General features: G+C 41.6%; 1 protein-coding gene across 2 annotated transcripts in view; it reads right to left on the reverse strand.

Moving 5' to 3' along the window:
- Positions 1 to 12,520: 12,520 nt before the first annotated feature.
- The window catches only part of fam110b (family with sequence similarity 110 member B), a 41,633-nt gene continuing 31,051 nt past the window's right edge, over positions 12,521 to 23,102 (reverse strand). Inside the window, exons 2-3 of one of the 2 annotated variants that reach the window (XM_063220090.1) lie at positions 19,439 to 19,571; positions 12,521 to 14,776 (exon numbers count right to left, since the gene is read on the reverse strand). In XM_063220090.1, the coding sequence (XP_063076160.1) occupies positions 13,318 to 14,538 (1,221 nt within the window). In that variant the 5' untranslated portion in view covers positions 14,539 to 14,776; positions 19,439 to 19,571 and the 3' untranslated portion in view covers positions 12,521 to 13,317. Of the gene's footprint in view, positions 14,777 to 19,438; positions 19,888 to 23,102 lie in introns of those variants that run through there. The other variant, XM_063220091.1, reaches the window with a different exon arrangement.

Consider the following 23,102-nt stretch of genomic DNA (forward strand, 5'->3'; position numbering starts at 1 on the left):
GGCGGACGGACGGACGGAGGGACGGACGGACGGACGGACACCAAAGCCTCTTATAGAGATGCGTGGGACGCATCTAAAAACGGAAGTACCAGCTCACAGAACAGAGAAATATAACCTATGGAGCTGTAGTTTGTTACTGAAGCTGTAATGTGCTCGGGAAACAAAAGTAACCCTGTCTATTCGTGATAGCATAACCTTTGTCTTTCAGATTGGAACGATTGTGTTGTAGAACTAAAGGCAGTATGGGAGTTCCCAGGCTATATCATTTTGAAGCCATCAGTTAGTTCTAAAAAGATTGATCTTGGGATCATGACTTTAGAGTATAGAGTCCCATTAGTCTTTTTTGTCAGAATTGGCCTGGCAAACTGTTGCCATGTTTTTTTGTGACTGTGATGCACAATGCCTATAAAAAGTCTACACACCCCTGTTCAAATGTCAGGTTTTTGTGATGTAAAAATGACAGAAAGACAAATAATTTCACAATTGTTCGATGTAATCTTAACTACTAACTTTTACAGTGCAACTGAGAAACATGCAATGCAACTAAGTGGCACAAAACCTGAAAGGTGAAGATGCGGAGGAACTTAATCTTTCAGAACGACAATTAGGCCTGCCCTTAGCACACGACTAAATAATACTTAAAAAAATGGCTTCACCAGAACAAAATTGAGGTTTTGAAATGGCCCAGACAGAGTCCAGAACTGTATCCCATTGTACATCTGTTGGGTGATCTGAGGAGGACTGTGCACAGGAGATGCACTCGCAATCTGTCAGATTTTGAGTGCTTTTCCATAGAGTGGACACATATTGACACATCAACATGTGCCACGCTGATAGACTTACCTAAAGACTGAGTGCTGTAACAGCTGTAAAAGCCAAAGGTGCTGCACCAAAATTTTAATTTTAGCATACACTCCTTGCCAGAAGTTTTGTCACCTAGCTACAACCCTCCCAAGTAAGGTTTTATGTAGAAAATAAATGTGTTACACTGAAGAAAGATTTATCATTTAATGAACATGGAAAGGGCAAATTTTGGCAACACAAAAGTGTTGTCGCCTACAAAAAAATAATGTGATAAATCACTTCAAAACACACAAATGTGTTACATAACATCAGAATATTGAAGCCCTGGTGCTGTAAGATCCAAATTAATACATTGTATGACTTCCTTTAGCTTGAAGGACTGTGTATCCAATGATTTTCAGCAAAGACTATAATTTGTTGATGAAGTAATTTGAGATTGCAAAGAAAGCAGTCTTGCATGCCTCCCAGAGTTTAGATTAGATTAGATTCTTTCTTGTCCCATAGGGATATTTGGTTTCACATCAGACTGTTCAGTTCCATCAGGTTAGATCTTGTAGTACACATCTCATTTGCTAAACATATAGACACCATTTTCACACAGACACATAAACATCCTCAGACATTCACATACAACACATACCGGTATACTCACATCTATTAATATACAATCCAATATACACTCCTCTACATATACATTACATTCCTCTCCTCCACACAACCCATCCGTTTTATTTAATTTTATTCTATTTTATTCTACCCTCCCCCTAATTTACCCAGCTATGCCACCAGCTATGCAGCTCCTCTCATTCCCAGCTATGTCACCACACATTAGTCCATACATACCACATATTGTTTCATCCCTGCATTGCCAAGTGTCACCATATAACCGCCATGTGGCATCCTGTGGGCCTTTCCCTTTCCCAACCTCTTAAACATGAGGGTTTGTGTGTGTGAGTGTGAGTGTGAGTGGTGTGTGAGTGTGTGTGTGTCACAAAAGTTTGTTCAGTGCAGTTATAGCTGAGGGAACAAAACTCTTCTTGAAATGTGCTTTTTGCCAGTCCAGAGTCCTGTACCTGCGACCAGATGGAAGAAAGGTGAAGAACCGGTTCAGGGGGTGGTCTGGGCTGCTTGCTATGGGCTAGGCGTGTGAGGGCTTTGTCATTTGCGTCAGTGAGGCTGGAGGTGGGGAGGTGTATTATCTTGGATGCCAAATTGGAGATTTTGATCAGTTTGTTCTTGCTAGTGACAGTTAGCATGTTGAAGAAACAGGGGGAGCAGAGTAGAAGAGGCTTGACTAAATGCATGTCTGCCATCACAGATTGGATGAACAGTAACTTCCTAAAATTATATGAGGATAAAACTGAAGTGTTGCTCATTGGGCCTAAGAAGAAACGTGCAAAACTCCACTCAAGCCTAGGTGACCTAAGCATGCACATTAAAGATAAGGTTACTAGCCTAGGTCATAGACTCGGATTTGAGCTTTGAGCCTCACATCAACAAGATAACAAAATCTGCTTTTTTCCATCTTAGAAATGTCAACAAAGTGTGCGGCTTGGCCCCCCGATAAGACGCTGAAAAACGTATTTATGCCTTTGTCACCAGTAGGCTAGACTAATGCTCTCTTCTCTGGTCTGCCAAAAAAATAATTGACAAATTGTAACTCATTCAAAATTCTGCGGCAAGAATCCTAACAAGAACCAGAATGAGAGAGCACATCACTCCTGTCTTGGCAGACCTGCACTGGTTACCTGTCTCATACAGAATTGACTTTAAGATTCTGCTGACAGGGGGGGCGCTGTGGCACAGCGCGCTAAGCCCCCACACTTGGGCTTGCATGCCCATGGGGACCCTGGTTCGAGTCCGGATGGGGTCATTTCCCAACCCTACCCAGGGGCTGTTCACTCACGGAACAAGCTACTAGCCACAACTGGCTAACCCTAACCACGGGCCAGTGCAAAATGAATGGGTGTCAATGGAGTTTTCTACCATTATAATTTTTGTGATTTTTTATAATTTTTTGTCCTGAAATATTAATATTAAGTTCTAAGCTAGAAATAATAAGACCCCATTTGAGTAGCGTTTCGATTATTTTGCGCCACTAGATTATTATATACTGGGTCACAAAGCTCAATTTTTATGGGGCCAAACCCATAAACATTAGCGTGATTCTAGCGAGTACAGGTTGAAATCTTCTAACCTGCTGTAAAACTACACACCTGTGCGATTTGTCAATACAGCCTATTGTTAAACAACAGTCATAGTGCTTACCAGGAATGTTTTGTTGATGATATTTGTGACTGGAAATCGCAGTAGCAATGTATTTAGCATGGGTTCCCCTTTCCATTCCATACATTTTCCCACATGAAGGACTGGCCCACGCTCGTTACTGCAGTATGCATGCAAAGCTAACTGGCTGCAATGGGAACCAATGAGACTGAGCCTTCTCCCTGTTAGAGGTTCTCTGCCCTACCCCATCTCTCTCCACATTCACTTCCTGTTGCACCTTCACTGTCCTATCGAAATAAAAGCCCATAAAAATATATTAAAAAAAAAAAAAAAAGATTCTGCTGACAGTATTTAAAGCATTAAATGGACTTGTCCCTAGTTATATCTCTGACATGCTCTCTTTTTATGCCCCTGCTCGAGCTCTCAGGTCCACTGATGCCAAGCTGCTAAGGACCTAAAAATCTCACACAGTGTCCCTTTAAAAAAAGAAAAAAGCGGGAGGGTGGGGACGGGGTGCAAAGAAAGTTGCCAATGCCTTGTTGTTTTCAGTATGAATTCAGTAATCTAACTGCTTGGTGGGAGAAACTACTTTGGAGTGTGAGATTTCAGTCTTCCATACCGTTTCCCAGATGGTAATATAGAAAACACTTCATAGTTGGGATGGCTAGGATCAGCCAAGATTTTGTTTGCCTTCCTGATGCTCCTTCCCTAGAATAGCTCCAGTATGGAGGGTAAGTCACAGCCACATATTTTCTGAGCTGTACGCACAACCCTCTGAAGAGCTCTCCTGTTGGATTGAGAGTAGTTCCCATACCATGCAATAATGGTCCCCGTCAGAATGCTCTCAATGGTGTCTCTGTAAAAAGACCTAAGGATCTTGGGTCTCATACCAAACTTTCTCAATCGTCTGAGGTGGTACAGACGTTGCTGGCTTTTTTTTTACGATGCGCTGTGTGTGACTGTCCCAGGTGAGGTCTTCTGAGATGGATGATGAGTTCCCGGCCCCAAGGTCACCTCGGTCACACTGATGCCGTTGACCCAGGATGGGAATGAGGTTTAGGCCGGCTCCACACTAGAGCGTGGCGGAACGGCAGTGAGAAGATTAAGGTCTTTCTGCTTAGTTTCGTCCGGTGTGTTCTACTTGGCCTTTCACACCAACAGCGGCCAGTCCAGTTCAAAATCCCCCCCACAGCCAAAGCTAGCGTGCTACTTTGCCATTCATTTGAATGGGACAAATTTGAATGCATTTTCAAAATGCTGTGCGGAGCGGTGGCGGCTCCCGCACACACACAGCTTTGCGTGCACACTATGTTAATTTCCTCAGTGTGTTGTATTTTTATGAAAATGTCCTTCAATGCAATGTGCTTACAGCAGGCCTGCCTCCATCATGAGTGTTATAATACAAGTCCCAAAATTTTTTGTGCGTAAAAGTAAGAAACAACTAGGCAAAATAAAATGGGAAAAATCTGTACACTTGAGGTCAAATAATGGCCGATTTTACTGCAAGATTTCGGTATTTGGACCTCCATCAGGCTGGGAGCACATTACAAACAGTGCCTGGAGTAGGTTAATAGGGCCTACCTACAGCCTGATGACACCTGATCTGTGTAGGCCTATTTGAATTGACTTATCCTGCTCATTTTCACATTATTTTCTATAGGCGACAATATTTTTGTCTTACCAAAATCTCCCCTTTCTGTGTTCATTTATTTCTTCGGTGCAACACATTTATTTTTGTAAATAAAACTTAATTTGGGAGGGTTGTAGTTTTCATGAGTGACTTCTGAAGCCAAGCCTCCCTTCACTGGCTGCCTGTTCAAGCTAGAGCTGACTTTAAAATCACGTTGCTACAGTAGCACCCGATACCGCTCTGAGTTTATTACACCTTTAGCGTACATAGCAGCTGGGACTCTGCGGTCCATGCATGCTGGTCTCCTGCCCATCCCAGAGGTGCGGAACAAGTCAGCTGGCCGGCAGGACAGGCAGGCTCTGTTGAGAACATTTTTTGTTTTCAATTTATTACGGCAGGGCTTAGTATGCTTTGTGGTCTAATCAAGTCAAGTCTAATGTACTTTATTGTCAAAAATGTAGTGTATGTAACAGGGTTAGCGCAGAAATTTGAAATTGCATTTGATCAGTCTCCAATGCTCTCTCTCTCTCTCTCTCTCTCTCTCTCTCTCTCTCTCTCTCTCTCTCTCTCTCTCTCTCTCTCTCTCTCTCTCTCTCTCTCTCTCTCTCTCTCTCTCTCTCTCTCTCTCTCTCTCTCTCCTCAACACACACTCATACGTGCAGTATTCAAAACACTAACATTGATTGTTAATAATTTCTTAGGTTCCCAAATCTTTGTTGTTGCTGTTATGTTCTATTTTAATAGCCTACTATTTTGTTTATAAGTTCACCTTTAAGGTCACATTTAGCCTGACTTGAAAACTAATTTCCCCATTAGTTTTATTTTCCTCATTATTTTATTTTATTTTAATTTCTTCAAGTTTTATTGTGGTACTGCACTATTCATTAATAATAATAATAATTGTTGTTATTTATTTATTATATTATTATTATTATTATTATTATCTTATGGTAAATCAAGTCAAGTCAAGTAGGTTTATTGTCAATGGAAATCTGACACATTAATTGTTTGGCTGGTAGTCAGATATAGTTTATTCCTACCGTATTTCAGTGAACATCTGACCATATTTTATAGGCCTAACTAATTCAGGCAAAAATGTAAGAAATTTCAAAGTGTGTTCAAACTTTTCCCTCCAGCTTTATATTCCAATCTGACGTATACATGCTAATTTTTCTTCGTAATGCATTTCTTGCTGGTGTGAATTATAGTAGGCCTACTATAATATAGTATATAATTATTAGTATGGTGGTCAGCACTGTCAATGCTATTCTGGTGATCCATGGCTGGCGCTTCCACCACAGTTCTTGTGCAATAGGATCACTGCAGTGTTTGATGCTTGCAACTTTGTATCTACTGCTTACTTTTTAGAATGTTCCTTGGCGCATTGATACTCCAGCTTTATACAGTCAGACAACAGGACTACTTCGGTGTGCATTTATCAGACTACTTAGTAGGGCTGTAATAATAGGCTACACTCAACTCACGATTATATTCAACTCACTCAATATTATTTGTATCCCGATTTTTGACCATTTTTGATTTTGGTTCAACACCACCCCATGATTTTTTAAATGCATGTTTTTGATGATCGTTTATAGGTAGAATAGGATACAAGAGGCTACTAATCATTTTTTAAAGTTTTAAAATAATAACAACATTGATTTGGAGCTTGGAAGCGCGTCATATTGTGTTGTTCTTTGGACTGAAGGGTAACAGGAGTTTGAAAGGGCATATCACATTACTGCATTCTTCCATCACGATACAGCATTGTGACTCTGTGTATCACGATTTCTTGGGTAAATGCAAAATCGTTACAGCCCTACTACTTTAATATTCCGTAGAACACATTGCAATGAGGAATTCAGCCAAACTGTGGTATGACAAATGTAAACTCAACATAGGCCCATTGTTGTTTTAATGCTTGAAAATGTTTTCTATATTTGACGAATAAAAGAGTTTCACAAATGAAATATTTGAACCAACTGCCCCAGGTGACAAACGGAAATTAGTGGGAGAGAGTGATTGATCTGACAGGGGTGGGGATTGGTTCGATTGGCAACTCTCGATCTATCTCTCTCTCTTCCTACAGTGCTCCAGACCCCTCCCATACACCCCCTCCGACTGTGCGGTCGGCATTACAAGGTGGGGGCTGATGAATGACAAATATCATTGAGAAACCTGAATCCTGACTTGCCATGTTTGACGGTGTACAGTGTGCTCCTCAGGGGAATTGGCAGGTAAGTGAGCCAGTCAATGCGTGCCCCACCTGTGACAAAAGGTCAACAAAAGACATATTGCATGTAATGATAATACTTTTCATTAATTCAAGGGGTACCGAAATTTTGTATAGCGCAGCGATCATGTTTACAATATGTTGAATGTACATTGTGGGCCTGGACAGCACAGCAATTTAAAATTCTGAATATTAAATGCAGTAGGCATATATGTGAACCCCCCCTTTTTCTCTCAAACAGTCTGACATACATGCACTCACAGCAGAATCCTTAGTCTTCATAGCAGAAATACTCACTAATGGTAAAAACGGGCAAAATTGGCCATTTATTAGAACATATCATTAACATTTCCTGATAATCTGTTTTAAGCCACGACTCCAGTTTGAATTTACATAACATGTCATTTTAACAGCATTACACAGATTTGATTGTAGTCATTTTCTAACACAATATAATGACAAGTAGACAGCTCGGGATCATATGCTGGAGTATGGCATGATTTTTAGACAGTCTAGCCCTCAGAGGGGGTTCACGTGCACCCTCCCTTATCGGGGCCGATACCGATACCTGTATTGGTGGATCCTTAAATTTTAACATGTCTTATGGTATTGTTAACTAGAGGTATGAAGGAACTGTGTATGTGAACCCCCTTTGGTGACTAGACTACACCTTTCCCTCCAAAAATGCAAAACATATATAGTACACACAGCATTAATCACATTCAAGAAAGTACCACAAAAAGTCAGTAAGAAAAAGGTATGGAAAAGTAAAACAGATACTGTATTATGATGGTCAAGCTTAAATGTAGATGCTGGAGTGACAGCAGAGGGCTAGAATATGGACTAAACACAGCAAAGAGCATATTATGATAGGACATGAAGTTGAAACATGCTTTTTGTAGCCAATTGGGGTCAGTGTTGTTCTCAACCTGTATTGTTCTGGAGTGTTAGTTTCCCCTTCTACTGAAAAAGGCCGAAATGATCGGACAACCAACATGGCATCATGACAGTGCGTTCAAATCGGCATTGTATTTATACACACTGTCATGATGCCATGTAGGTTGTCCGATCATTTCGGCCTTTTTCACTTTTTCCTCATGCTCCACAATGCCCTGTGACAGGTTGGGGTGGTTTTTGGTCTGGGTCCAATTTATCTGATATCCTTGCTTGTTTCTCGGTTGTTGGCAAAAGTCAAGCAGCAGAAACGTTGATTGACTGACAGATTAGGGTTAGGGATGGTGTTGGTCACGGCACATCTCAGCATTTTCATGTTTAGCAACTGAAATTCGCTGTGACCTGGTCACGTGACAAAACTGCTTTTCTGCAGCACTGCCATCCACAACTTGACAAGAAAAAAAATGCATCGCACCAACACACGGAATGCACACTAGCGTGAAAATAAGTCTTTTCATGATGCCAGAACACACACACACACACACAGACACACACACACACAGCTTTGCGTGCACACTATGTTAATTTCCTCAGTGTGCTGTATTTTTATGAAAATGTCCTTCAATGCAATGTACTTACAGCAGGCCTGCCTCCACCATGAGTGTTATTCATACAAATCCCAAATTTTATTTTTTTTGTAAAATGGGAAAAATCTGTACACTTGAGGTCAAATAATGGCTACACTGATTTTACGGCAAGATTTCGGTCTTTGGAACTCTATCAGGCTGGGAGCACATTACAAACAGTGCCTGGAGTAATACCTACAACCTACAAATGCCTACAAAAAAACAGCAGGAACCGCTCCAGCTTAGTATATCTGCAGAACATCCTAAGGCCTTATATTCCTGATAGAGAACTATGCTCCTCTAACACAAACTGTCTGCCCCTGCTGCCAGCTCGCTCTTTAATCCCAGTCAAGACTGTTCCCTGTCACTGTTCCTCAGTGGTGGAACAATCTCCCAGAGGCAGCAAGACTAAGCATATCTCTTTCAACTTTCAAGAGGCAAGTAAAGACTCTCCTCTTTCATGACTATCTATCTACTACACCAAGATGCCCCAGTCCGGAGCCAGAGTCTATGGCATGATTGTTTGTGTGTGCACTCTACTTAACCGTGTGCTAATGTTAATAATAATAATTATAATAATAATAACTCTACTTAGCATCTACACTTTTTGTTCTGTATATTTCATGTGCACTCTGTATCTGCTAGGGATGTTGACTATAATTATGTCCTCGATTGTAAGCTGCTTTGGTTAAAAAGCGTCAGCCAAATGTAATGTAATACAGATTAGTTCTACCAGTAGTCACTAGGCTCATTCGGGACCAATTTTTGCTGATCGACGATTGAACACTTCATCAGCGAGAACTCACCATCACAGCAAGGGTGGTGCTAACATTAGGGTGACCTTATCCATTTTTACGACCTGTTTTACGACATCTGTGTGTCCCAATTTTTGTGTTTCCTCTCGTCCTCGGCTTATGCTTCTGGCCTCGAGATGTGAAGCAACGTCAGTGACACAAACTAGACTGAAAGTCGGTCGTGTTTCCGATATCTGCGGCCGCCATGTTACTCCAGATTTTACTCCAGACATCGCACAGCAAATTAACTGTATTGCTGTAGCCTAATGCCGGCGAAATTTGCGTGCAATTCGTGTTAACTGCGGTTTATATCCCAGTCTACGTGAGGCACATTAACTGACTGTATGAAAGTTATAGTTAAGTCGCCTAATTCCGTCTATCCCCCAATTCCGCCCGCCTATTTATCAGTGATGGACCGTGATGGACAGTGATAGAAGTCAGGAACGGATATCGACATGATACAGAGTTAGTATGCTTACAATTTGAAACGGTGATGACATTTAAAACCGAGTCAAACGGCCATAAACAGCATTGTAATGAAGGGTGTCGTAACGGCAGCATGAAAGAGATGGAACTTTAATTTCACGACTACATTCTGGCTTCAAACTCGCCCTGGCCGCTTCCCCTTTTCACTTTAGGACCAAAATTATTCAACCGTTTCCACAGTAATGACCAAACTAATCACAGTTCCTGCATCGGTAAAGCCAGGACTACAAGTGTGAACGTAATCAGCACAACAGCATGAAGGAATAATAAACAGTAACGGAAATACCGTCTCTGATAGTCTACAACATGAAGTTATGATGATGACTCATTTATTGGAGCGAGGAGGTAGGTATATGAAATGCGAACATCCTTGCCAAAACATAAAACTGTTGTTAGCAGCTGAGTTAGTCTGAGGTAAGATGGCAGCTCTGCAACTGCCTTCAGCCTGCTATAGAATGCCGACTTGATTGTTTTCTCCACGGAGGCGGGGAGTCAGCGAGTTAAAGCAATGGGTGCTGCGCGAGGATGGTAGGTTGGATAGTTGAGGGGCGGGGCTGTCCCGGAAAATACGGACAATTTGGTCACCCTAGCTAACATAGCATATTGAGAGTCAACCACACATTTGCACGAGACAATGAGCTTGCACCAGTTTGATCTACGTAGCACATCACGTGTGAGGGACTTTTTAGGGGATTGGGACAACGCGTCTACACAGACGTCAGTGAACTTTTGGCCAACCAGTTCAAGGCTGTGTCACCGAGGAGGCAGTATGCCAACCCTTGTAATGAGCAGCAATGGAGATAAGCAACTGCAGGAGTTGCAAGGTTCGTCTACAATCGCTTTGATCCCAAACGTCGCATTCGACTGAATTTGGTTAAGTTGAACACGATTTCTACCCATAATGCAACATTTCCAGCCCATAGTGCATTGCTATCAATGTATGTAGTCCTTGCGCAATGTCGAATGAGCCTAGTGATGAAGCACTCCGAGTCAGTAGAGCATCAAGGGAAATGTAGTGAAGACGGTCATGAAACATATATAGTATAAGCAGGAAAGGAAAACTATCCATCTTTGGCCATTTTACGTACATCATTTCATGATCTGCCATTCGCATAGAATTAAAGGATAGTTCCGGCGTAAAATGAAAGTTTCACCATCGCTGTCCCATGCCACATAATGTATCTAATGATGAGCCATTCCGGGCAATGCCGCGCCGTTATGGAGTTAGCTAATTTTAAGCTTTTTGGTGAAAAACGCAGCCAATGCATCACGGCGGGGCCAATTATAGTTATTTTCTGATGTTTCCCCGCTATAAACAACTTCAAAAACGCTACACACTTCATCACAAAGGTCTCGTCAATCAAACCGAGGCACAGAGAAGATCATCGGACCACACAGTCTTCACTGGCCAGTGTTTTCAGAGGTGTCTCACTGTTGCAACTCTCTGACCCGGATGCAGGCTACTCAATCAGGTGGCTAGTTCTAGGTAGGCTAAACATGGTCCGCGGTTCTTACACCGGCTGCGGCCGTAAAATGAAAAGCTGGAAACCCGACCCTTTTCACCGACTGCCACTGTCTAAACCAGCCATATTACGGGAATGGCAAATAGCATTAGAAGTGGACGAAACTGACATTAAAAACCCTGAAGGATCGCTACTACCGTGTGTGGAGGGAGCATTTCGAGGATGGCTACAAGAAGGGAGATGGAACACCTAAACGAAACCGTCTAAAGAGGAATGCTGTGCCAAAAAGGCGCATGGCTATGGAGGTATGTTTGGAGAGAGAGAAACATGTGTAAATGTGTCTGGCTCATGAATCTTGACTGTCTGTGAATCTGTGAAACTGGTTGCAACACCGCGCGTCTTTGCCAGCAAGCACTCTGTTTTGGGAAGGCATAGCCTACAGGTGCAGTAAATGTAGCCCACTACAGATTACTAGGAGATAAATACACTGTCAAAACAAACTAGCGCGGGATGGCAAGTGAAATTGTGAAATTGTGCGACCTGAGGCATTCGATGTGGTTGATGTCAAGCATGCTAGAGTAGTTTCAGTGAAGTAGACTCTAATTGACGAGGGCGCGCGAGGTCAGATGGACCATTAGCCTACGCAACGGAGGAGGGCTGGAGGAATTTTATAAAGTCGTACTAGAAGTGCTCTTACAGATGTAAGTACACCACCAGTGGTGTGTTATTACAAAGTTGAATCCATGTTATATTATACCGTGTTGCAATTACTTTGTAAGAGTAGTCTGCCTGTACTCTCCATGCAACTCTTCAAATCTGCTGCCTGCACACACGGTAGTAGCGATCCCTCCGGGTTTTTACGTCAGTTTCGTCCACTTCTAATGCCATTAGCCATTCCCGTAATATGGCTGGTTTAGACAGTGGCAGTCGGTGAAAACGGTCGGGGTTCCAGCTTTTCATTTTACGGTCGCAGCCGGTGTAAGAACCGCGGACCATGTTTAGCCTACCTAGCCACCTGATTGAGTAGCCTGCATCTGGGTCAGAGAGTTGCAACAGTGAGACACCTCTGAAAACACTGGCCAGTGAAAGACTGTGTGGTCCGATGACCTTCTCTGTGCCTCGGTTTGATTGACGAGACCTTTGTGATGAAGTGTGTAGCGTTTTTGAAGTTGTTTATAGCGGGAAAACATCAGAAAATAATAGGCTTATAATTGGCCCCGCCGTGATGCATTGGCTGCGTTTTTCACCAAAAAGCTTAAAATTAGCTAACTCCATAACGGCGCGGCATTGCCCAGAATGGCTCATCATTAGATACATTATGTGGCATGGGAAAACGATGGTGAAACTTTCATTTTACGCCGGAACTATCCTTTAAGGTGGGCTTGTTCTCCAGTGATTTACCTTGACTGAAAAGTGTAGGTCTGTCTTCGCCCCACTTCTGTGGAGAAAACAATTAAGTTTCCCCGCTGTCATCTTAGCCACAACAACTTTTGGGGGACTTTTACCCATTCAACATCCCGATTGCAAATGAGAAATTTGACCTTGGAATTGTGCTTTTGTCCTATGTTCATGATTGTCTTCACTATTTTCATATGATGCACTACTGAATCTGAGTGCTTCACCACTGACTACAGGTGCTACTAATCAAGATCTGCATTAACTCCAAGCACTGTTTCTAATGTGCACTCTGTCTGATGGAGGTCTAAAGACCGAAATCTTGCAGTGAAATCAGTAAAGCCATTTTGTGCACAAGACCTGAAGTTTGCACATTTTTTCCCCTTTTTTAATCAGACATTTCAATTATATCCTGCATCTTCACTATAGATGAGCGGTGACCCTTGACCACTACAAAAGGAAACAAAACAAAAGTTGCAATAGTAATGGGAAGAGAAGTCATTTTCACTTGTGTTTGCTATATAAAAATATCTGCAAACCAAGCCACACCAACTTGAACGTTGTTGAAGGACCATGCAGAATCAAAGGGAAACAAGTGGAGAATGCACACATAGCCAACCGAATGTGACAGCAACCAATCATTCTGAATAGTTCATAAACCCCACCTGGAGGTTCAAGGACAATGACCAAGACTGAAAACCTAAATAAAAGGCTTGAAATGAGAGCTGAACAAGTCAAGAAAAACTGAGCTCCCCTTGCTGTCTCCTCAGACATGAGAGACTTTTTGAGATTCTCGTGCTTGCTTTATGCTGTAGAGCCATTTGATGACACGGGCATTACGCTCTACTGCTGATATACCATAGGGCACACGTTCGCCGGCACCATCTTCGTCATCGGATAAGTCCTCATTGCTGTGCCGTGACTGATCACAGTCAGAGCTGATCATACTAGCACTACGGAAGTTGAGTGAAACAATATCAGAATTTGCACGAGCAAAGCTCTCCACTCCTACACTCTCCAGCTCTTCAGGGTCCAGCCCACAATAATTGAAGAATCGCTCCATATCAGCACCAGCCCGGGCATAACGGTCACTCAGATCAGACTTGGAGCGATGAAGAGAGGGGCGCCGAGCAACAGAGCTGCCAAGCTCCAGCCCTACTTCTGTTGTAGTAGCTGTGAGGTGGGCCAGAGATTCCCTAGCTGGGGAGCTGAGCACATTGTCACAACCACCAAGGACCTGCGGACTGGGTTTAGGAGGTAACGGTGGGGCAGAACTACTACTGCTACAGGCTATGTTCAGTGGCTTTCCATTGCATAGGCGACGTATGTCAGAGGACGACTGAGAGGCATGGAGAACAGAACACCGTTGCCCCTCTGCTTGTTCTTCCAGCAAACGGCGACTCAGATTTAGATTACCTCCTTGCTGAGGACTACGCCTGCCAGTTAGGGGATCTAGTGATGCTCCTGTGACTTTCAATGACTCAGTAAATGATCGTTGACCAAACTCTGAAGACTCAGTCAAGTCTCGATGTGCAACCCAACTTCGACTGCAAGGTTTTTGAGCAGTCATTCCTTTGGTGGGAGGGCCCTCTGATGATGAAGAGCTGTTCAGAATGTTTTTAAGGATCTCCAAATTGAGATTCTCTCGCTTAGTAGTGGTGGCACAAGTGTCTGATTTGGCGTTGTTGTTTGAGGATTTTAGGCCCCCACAAGAGCTCCTCTTGACAGGTACGGGACACACCGACTGCTTGGCCAAGACAGATGGCTTGACAGGTTCTTGCTTTGCATTTATAACTTCCTGACTTTTAACATACTTGGCCTTATCTGCCTCAAGGCGTTCCACAGCACTCAGGCGTTTAGGGTTCTGTTCAGTCTGCCTGCGAAAGTAGTCAGGCCCTTTGTTGAGAATACGAAGTGGCACAGCTGAGGCATAGGTGGCCCCCTGACAGGTAGGTTTGCCATCTGGCTGTAGTGTCTCTGTGGGCATAGCGTCAGCACGAAGATGAGAGTGTGCTGATCTCCCAGTGGCTGCCGTGATGGTTGAATGGGCTGTGAAATGTGCACCACAGACACAACCATCAAGCCAGTGAGGGACAAGGTATCGGGATCCAGCTGATACAGGGCCTCATGTGTGCACCAAATGAAGGCACTTTATTTCTTAGAGACCCTAAGTTCAACGCAATAGTCAAACTCCTTATATGGTCCTGGCCCACGACCAAGAAAATCTGAAACACAAGAGAAAGAGAACAGTGTCAAGGCAGTAATATCATAGTCACATTCATAATTATATTCCTAGCTTTGAACGTTGTGGTCAGGGCTCCGAACCGGTTCAAGGAACGAAAACGAAAACCGAAAACGAACAGAATTTTACGAGGAACAGAAACGGAAACGAAAACAAAATAATATTCAACTGTTCCGGAACAGAAACGTTATTCTGAAATCCACAAACCGGTTTATATCGGGGTTTTTTTCCGTTCTCTATATATTTTTATAATATTTCACTATGTCAAGAAACTACTTAAGGCATAGTTAATCTGTCGACATTGTTCTACTGAGGTCGGGTATTTTTCAGGTAACACGTTGAACTCACTAACCCACCTGAAACAACAACACTAAAGTATTATTAAAGAATACACTAGGATAAGATTACCTTGGTGAAAAAACACCATAATGCGTTTCTGACCTGCATCTGACCAGTCCATATTCAGTTGTTGACATTATCAGCAGTGAGAGAAGACCTGCTTGCATTTACACAAGCAGTATTTCAGTAGACTCGGACTCACTTCTATGGTGTGAGACCAATGAACACATACAGTACGTCCCCTCACTGCCAAGCTAGCAAAGCGCTATGTCTGTCCCTTTGGGTCATTTTAGTCAGGGGTCCAATGCTGAAAATTGCTTTCCATTACGACTTTTACGGACATGTCAGAGTACAAGTGGACCATCTAGGGGAAAGAGGGGAAAGTTTCAGGCATGTATTGTGAAATAGGACAAAACTGCATAGGTTTTTAGCATTTAATGACCCGGTGGAATTTTTTTTCATTTGACTTTGTACCTCACTGTAAAGCCAATTTTATGCATTTGAAAAATCATCACAGCCATCAATAGGCAAATGCAAATTCTGTTTCACTTCTTTAGAATGACATAATACCACAGACACAATACCAGATTTACAGTTTTTCTCGATTGCTTACATACAATTTCTGATACTTCACACACAATTCTCACCCATTTCCCAACTCCCCTAACCAATATCACTGAACACTAAGCACAATTCCTTCTTTACACTCATATTTCAGTTTTAAAACACACTCTTTTCTGACCACTACACACAATTCAATGAATTACACACAATTTTCATGAAGAATAACCCTGGTTGTCGCATTGAACACACTGCCATTCAAAATACTAAAATCAATTACCATACTATATTCACTTCCTCATCACATGGGCAAACTCTCTTCATACCGGTTTACAATCTGAAATCATCACCTCATAATGACACACCTTGCATGTGATATTGATGAAAGCATGACTGAATGCAGTGAGAAAACTCATTTGTTTAGTTTTTGAACTCCAAAATATATTATACAAGAGATAACTTTCATGTGGTTACCCAATATTTTACAATAAATTAGTGCAATTTTTTGAATGTCAGAAAATATGTAAAATATGCACACATATGTGAACTCCGAGTCTAAAAACAATATTTCAGTATTTTACTACAGAAAAATACCCTCTTTAGTAAGTAGAACACTGAAGAAAATAAGTTTCTACTGTGTGTCAAGTTGAGCATAGAGTTTTACCTTGTGCATAATAGTGTTCAATGGTTCACATAAGAGTGTATTAAAATGACTGCTTGTGTGTGTCATTTGAGAACAAAATTACCTTTTTAGAAGAGAGTACATTGTTTTGAGACAAGACATGCATTTTTCAGAGGTAGTGAGGAGTTTTGCCCGTTGTGTGCGAGGTTTGGAGATTTGTGTGTAGAGTTTTGAGAATTTGAGAACTGATTCCGAAAATTGTGTGTAAGCAATCGAGAAAAACTGTAATATATAGCCTTTGCCCTATTTACAGTATATCATATATTCTGTATACCCTTAGATTTTAAATCACCTGTGCAAGAAAGCACCCCCTATGGCACCCCAAGGTAACCGTGTGAAGTGATAGTTCCATGTTCAGGATACTTCACTCATCTAGACTGAGGGAGATCAATTGTTACTTATGCCCCCTATTGATTAACCCATTGATGCCTAAAGCACTTGCAAAAAAGGTTACTGAATGCCTAAGCTCTTTTTAAGAAAAGTTGCCCTCAGCCTACTGTATAAAAAACTAAATATCTCAGCCTCTGAAGCACATACAAACACGCACATGCAATTAGTATTTTATTAGCATTTTAATGCTAAGACCCTCATCTTTCATTAGAATTTGATCATTCAGCTCCAAGCTACCAAGATTTTTAATAAAACTGTCTAAATTCTCATGAGCCTGAATGTTGCATAATGCAGCTCCAGGCGCCAGGGCCAATGTCGCGCAACACAACATCCAGCATCAATGAGTTAACCCATTTTGTCCTAAGCCCTTTTTTGGGAAAGGGTGCCCTCTTCCTATTAAATCCTAAATATCTCAGCCTCCGAAGCACATACAAACATGAAATGAGTTACATTTAAAAGCCAAGACCCTCCTCTTGCATTATAATGTGTTCATACAGCTCTAACATACCCACATATTTAATAAAACAGCTCAAATCTCAAAATCCTGAATGTAGCGTATATGTGTATCCAGGACACAATGGGTTAATCCTTGTATAAGTATGTACTGGAGGCTGATGGATTGTTAAATTGTGTGCTTGATGCACTTGAGTTCAGTGAAGTTCAAATGATGTCCAGTTTTTACCTTCGCCAAGACAAAGTCAAAGTCGGCGAAGGTTATGTTTTGACCGCCGTGTATTTATTTATTTATTTGTGAATATGTTTGTATGTACTTCGTATAACTCAGTCAGAACTGAGCCGATTTTTATGAAATTTGGTGGGATGATTGGTCATGACCCAAGGAACAATCGATTAGTTTTTGGGAGTGATTGGGTCAAAGGTCAAAGGTCAAGGTCAAAATGTTTGTTTGTACTTCGTATAACTCAGTCAGAACTGAGCCGATTTTTATGAAATTTAGTGGGATGATTGGTCATGACCCAAGGAACAATCGATTCGTTTTTGGGAGTGATTGGGTCAAAGGTCAAAGGTCAAGGTCAAGGTCAAAAACATAAATTGAGCCGATTTTTATGAAATTTAGTGGGATGATTGGTCATGACCCAAGGAACAATCGATTACTTTTTGGGAGTGATTGGGTCAAAGGTCAAAGGTCAAGTTCAAGGTCACGAAAAGGTCAAAAACGTAAATTCAGCCGATTTTTATGAAATTTACTGGGATGATTGGTCATGACTCAAGGAACAATCAATTACTTATTGGGAGTGATTGGGTCAAAGGTCAAGGTCAAGGTCACGAAAAGGTCAAAAACGTTTTTCTTTGCCAAGCACTACATGCCAGAACAACGTGTGCATGCGGAATTGAGTAAGAGGTCAAGACTGGGCCAAATATGTAATATTACGATATTCTGGTCCGATTTAAATGAAACTAACACCAAAATTTGGAGAATGTTATGCCCCACACTCTGAAGATGGCCAGAAAAAAATAAGTGGCGTAGGCGAAGGTTTGCGCTCTACCGAGTGCCCATTCTAGTTTTAACAATTAATAATAATTAACTCAAAATTCATGGGCAGTCATGGGTAAGCAGTTATGGCGTCAGACTTGTAGCCCAAAGGTTGCCGGTTTGACTCTCAACCCGCCAGTTTGGTGGGGGGAGTAATTAACCAGTGCTCTCCCCCACTCTCCTCCATGACTGAGGTACCCTGAGCATGGTGCCGTCCCGCCGCACTGCTAATTTTCGGGCGCCATTGGGGGCTGCCCCCTTGCATGGGTGAGGCATAAATGCAATTTTGTTGTGTGCAGTGTGCACTTGTATGGGAGTTAGAGTTTCCCAGTTGGGTTTTCAAAATAAAGGTAACCAAAATAAGAATACATATTTCTCACCACAAACCACTTCCTCAGTGTCGAGGCACAGACACAGTCGAGAACTGTTTACTTCCCATTAGCCCTACCTGTGCTTGAGCTCACCTTGGGTTTTAAACATTTTCCTGCTTTACATATAGCACCCTCTAGTGGTGTGGGGACAAATCACAACACAAAATACTAAAATAATTAACGAAAAACTATGATAAACTACTAATAAGTTCATATGGGCCGCATAAAGTTTGGCTCATGTGCCTGTTGCCACCAAAGTGACTGATATGTGGCAGAGTTTTAGCCTTCTTTCAGCCTCTTTACTTCTTTCAAAATGTTTTGAGTGGATTGTCCCTGGTGTGTCGGTCCATAACATTGAATCCAGTGCATAAAATATCATTAGCTACTTTTGAGCATTTTGAACCAGCTCACATACCTCTCTTCCCTCCCAGGCAACCAGCTGCAAAATGGCCGGAATTCTCCTTTAACAACACCCATTTTGGAGGTGAGTTTAGACAGGACCACATACCAACTTGTGGCACAGGAACAGGGGCGCATCATTGCAGCTTGTGGCTAGATTGTCACTTTACAGCTCTATGTAAATGTATTTTATTTCCAGTACACCTCAGGGATAACTGACTATAACATGACCATAGCATAAATGGTAACATTACCATAGCATAAATTGAGGTTTTTTTTAAAAAGAATGTGAATGCAGCGTCATAACTGTCAGATTACGAGGTGAGGAAGGGGGGCTTGTGTGAGGATTTAAATGGATTCAAATTCAAGCAACACTGCATGAATTATTTTGCATCCACTGAGATTTCCTACCTGATGAACTTGTGCTGTTCTTCTGGTGATGTTCATTGGCTGAATGTTTTCAAGCTAGACAGTGGGAAGCACTCCAATTCTTCCCTTTGTTCCATCTCCTCAGGCCCAAGAAGTGTATCACATGGGATAACACCTACAAAGCAAGACTGGAATTTACCTTATGAACATGAACAATTGCTTAAATGCCAGACTGATGCCAGTAAAAGCTTAATACTGTCTGCATGGTCGCTGTTTTGTGGATTATATTTTAGGCCCTAAACCCCCTCAAAAATCTCATCAGCAACATTGCAGAGAGGATACTGCTACGAATCTGGCATTTAATGGGTGTGTGACGAGCATTTAATATCAATTGTTAGGGCTGCACGACTATGGAAAAATGTAATCCCGATAATTAACATCAAAATTTAAATCACGATTATAACTCATGATTATTCAACATATATTAAGCTTATGTATATATATAGTACAGTGAGTCCAATATGCATTTGATCCCTTGCTGATTTTGCCGGTTTGCCCACTAATAAAGACATGATCAGTCTATAAATTTATGATAATATGTATTCAAACATGGAGAGACAGAATATCAAAAAGAAATTCCAGAGAATAACTTAAAATAATATATTTTAATTTATTTGTATTTAATTTAGGCAAATAAGTATTTGATCCCTCTAGCTAAAGAAGATAAAGTGCTTTGTGGCAAAGCCCTTGTTGTCTAGCACTGAGGTTAGATGCTTCTTTTAGTTAATGACAATGTTTGTGCATATAGTAGAAAATATTTTTGCCCATTTTTTTTTGCACATTATCTCTAAAACATTAATGGTTTGTGGCTGTAGCTTGGCAAATGGGAGGTTCAGTTCTCTCCATAGAATTACTATAGGGTTAATATTTGGAGACTGTCTAGGCCACTTCACGACGTTAATATGCTTCTTACTGAGCCACTCCTTTGTTGCTTTGACTGCATGTTGTGTATTATTGTCATGTTGGGAGATCCAAAAATGGCCCACCCTTCAGTGTTTGCACATAACATGTCTCCCTTCATCCATTCATTGACGATGTGAAGTTGTCCTATGCTTTGGCCAGACAAACACCCTCAAACCATAATGATACCACTTTCATGCATGATGGTGAGGAGGGTGTTCTTGGGATCATAGACAGCAGTACTCTTTCTCAAAACACATTGAATTGTGACAATGCCAAACAGCTTGATTTTGGTTTCATCTGACTACAGCACCTCCTTATCATATCCTAAACCAGTCTGATGTCCGTTGGCAAACCTCAAGTGGGACTGCGCAGGTTCCTTCTGAAGTAGAGGTACCATGTGTGCACTACAGGATTTTAAACCTCTGTAGCATTAAGTGCTACCAGTAGTTTTCTCAGTGATTTTGGTCCCAGTAGCTTTTATATCATTGCCTAGTTCATCTCGTACAGCTCTAGGGTGATTCCTTTCTGTTCTCATGATTACCAAATCCCTACAAAAGGTCAAATCTTGTATAGAACCCCAGACAGGCTGATGGATAGTCATGTTGTATTCCTCACATTTTGGAAGAAATGCATCAACAGCTGGGTCATTAATACCCAGTCTCTTTCTTGTGGCTTTGCAGCCCATTTAATCTTTGTTCAGGTCTAAAATCGTGTCCCTGATATCATTTGACCACTCTTTGGTCTTTCCCATGCTGGTGAGGTTGGAGTGTGACTGATTCACTCATACTATGGACTGATTCTGCTGATTCAATGTGTCTTTTATGCATGTTAGTATGTACAGGTGTCTTTAATTCAGATGACAAAGTTGATCGGAAGTGCCCATCTGGTCTGTGGGCCCGGAACTGTAATCAGTTGGCAGGGGATCAAATACTTATTTTGCTCGATGAAATGGAAATAAATTAATATATATTCTCTTCAGTTAATTTCAGGATTTTCTTTTTGATATTCTGTCTCTCCATATTAGAATACATATTATCATAACATTTATTGACTGATCATGTCTTTGTTAATAGGCAAACCAACAAAATCAGCAAGGGATCAAATACATATTGGACTCACTGTATATAGCAGAATGTACGTAATTTTAAAATCATGAAATGAAACATTATCAAGAACGTATTATCATAAAGGGATGAAGAAAATGAAACTGGATTGTAATAACTTAATGATGTAAAAGGTAAGCATAATAGCATGAAGCTTAGATCAGGGCTGTATGGTAATCTTTTCACTAGGAGCACAGTGGTCTGCTCTGGTGTTTCAGTTGCAGTTACAGTTATCAAATTTGAAATACAAAAATATTGTTTATCAGTTTTAACAGTTTGTATGCTGTCTTTTCACTATTCTCCATCTAATGATTGGATTGAATGTTTTGAAAATGACTATTTTATACCCTCCTGAAATGCCTTTGAGAAGAAGGGAATATGCTTTTCTTGACATGTGTTTGTTACAAGCTAAGCGTTTAATTGCTTTGTTTTGGAAAAAAGTCCATGCACCACATGTAAATGACTGGCTGGAAGAAATGGCAACTAACATGGTCATGGAGAAAATAACTTAAGCTTATATAGGGTCATTTCACGTGAAATCAGACACTTTGGGACCCGACCGACCCGGATTTCAATCATACTTGGTGTGCCTTTTTAGTAGCAAGGTAGCACCCCAGAACTGCATTGGTTTGAATCTGACACTAATATTAATGGAGAAACAGACTAGGAAAGGTTCACATGTGAGGGTAGGACACTATACATTCAGCCTTGAATATATCAGTCAGTGTTAGTCACAAAAAGATGCCTGTGGTGTTGTTTGAAAGCTCTTTTCTGGCTCTACAGTTTTACGGATTCTCGAGAAGTTTTGTGAAATCGATTAGTATTTTGACATATCGAATATATCGAGTTTAGACTGTAAATGCGCAAGACTTCGCCACTCTGATTTCTCTTCTGTGCTGTGGAGCGGTCCGCCCCGCCTCCTCCTTGCGTGTGTTTCCCCCCAACAGAGCTGGCTCTCCCCTCCCCCTCCCCCTGCTCCTCCTCCCCCTCCCCTTTGCGTGTAGCGGGCGGTGTAGGTGCCCAACGCGTTCCGCCTGCCTGATCCGTTCCCTAATGACTTTCACGTTTTAAATGTTTATTTTGCAGCCGCCAGAACATTAACACAAAGAGAGATGTTATATGTTTATATTATACCTTTACTTTATATCGTTGTTTCACATCAAATGCCGTTTGTCGCTGTAAATAACATGTTATTGTGCTCTGAATAGTTAGTTGGTTAACTGACCAGTTGGTGACCTTATTTAGCGTTTCTGTGACGGCCTGTATTATTATAAAACAGATAGTTTAAAACTCAAACTTCATCCTGCAAAATAAACACTTAAAACGACAAAGTAAAAAATTAACGGAACAGATCAGGCAATTTCCCTTCCGTATACGTCATACTGCGCATGTGCAGTGTGCAAAGGGAACGGATCGGGCAGGCGGAACCCGTTGGGCACCGACAGGCGGCGTGTGTTTGTGTTGATGAACTCTTTCAACATGCGGCGCCCGCAGAAGAAGCCGAAACAGCAGAATTTGCTCCAAAGAAAAGGACGAACGGCTCAATAATATGGCGTTATTTCGGATTTAGAGCCTCTGATGAGGAGCATCTCTATAAGAGGCTTTGTGCGTTGGTCCGTCCGTCCGTGACGCTTTTTGTC

The sequence above is a fragment of the Engraulis encrasicolus genome, chromosome 16, assembly GCF_034702125.1.
Source record: "Engraulis encrasicolus isolate BLACKSEA-1 chromosome 16, IST_EnEncr_1.0, whole genome shotgun sequence".
Lineage (NCBI taxonomy): Eukaryota > Metazoa > Chordata > Actinopteri > Clupeiformes > Engraulidae > Engraulis > Engraulis encrasicolus.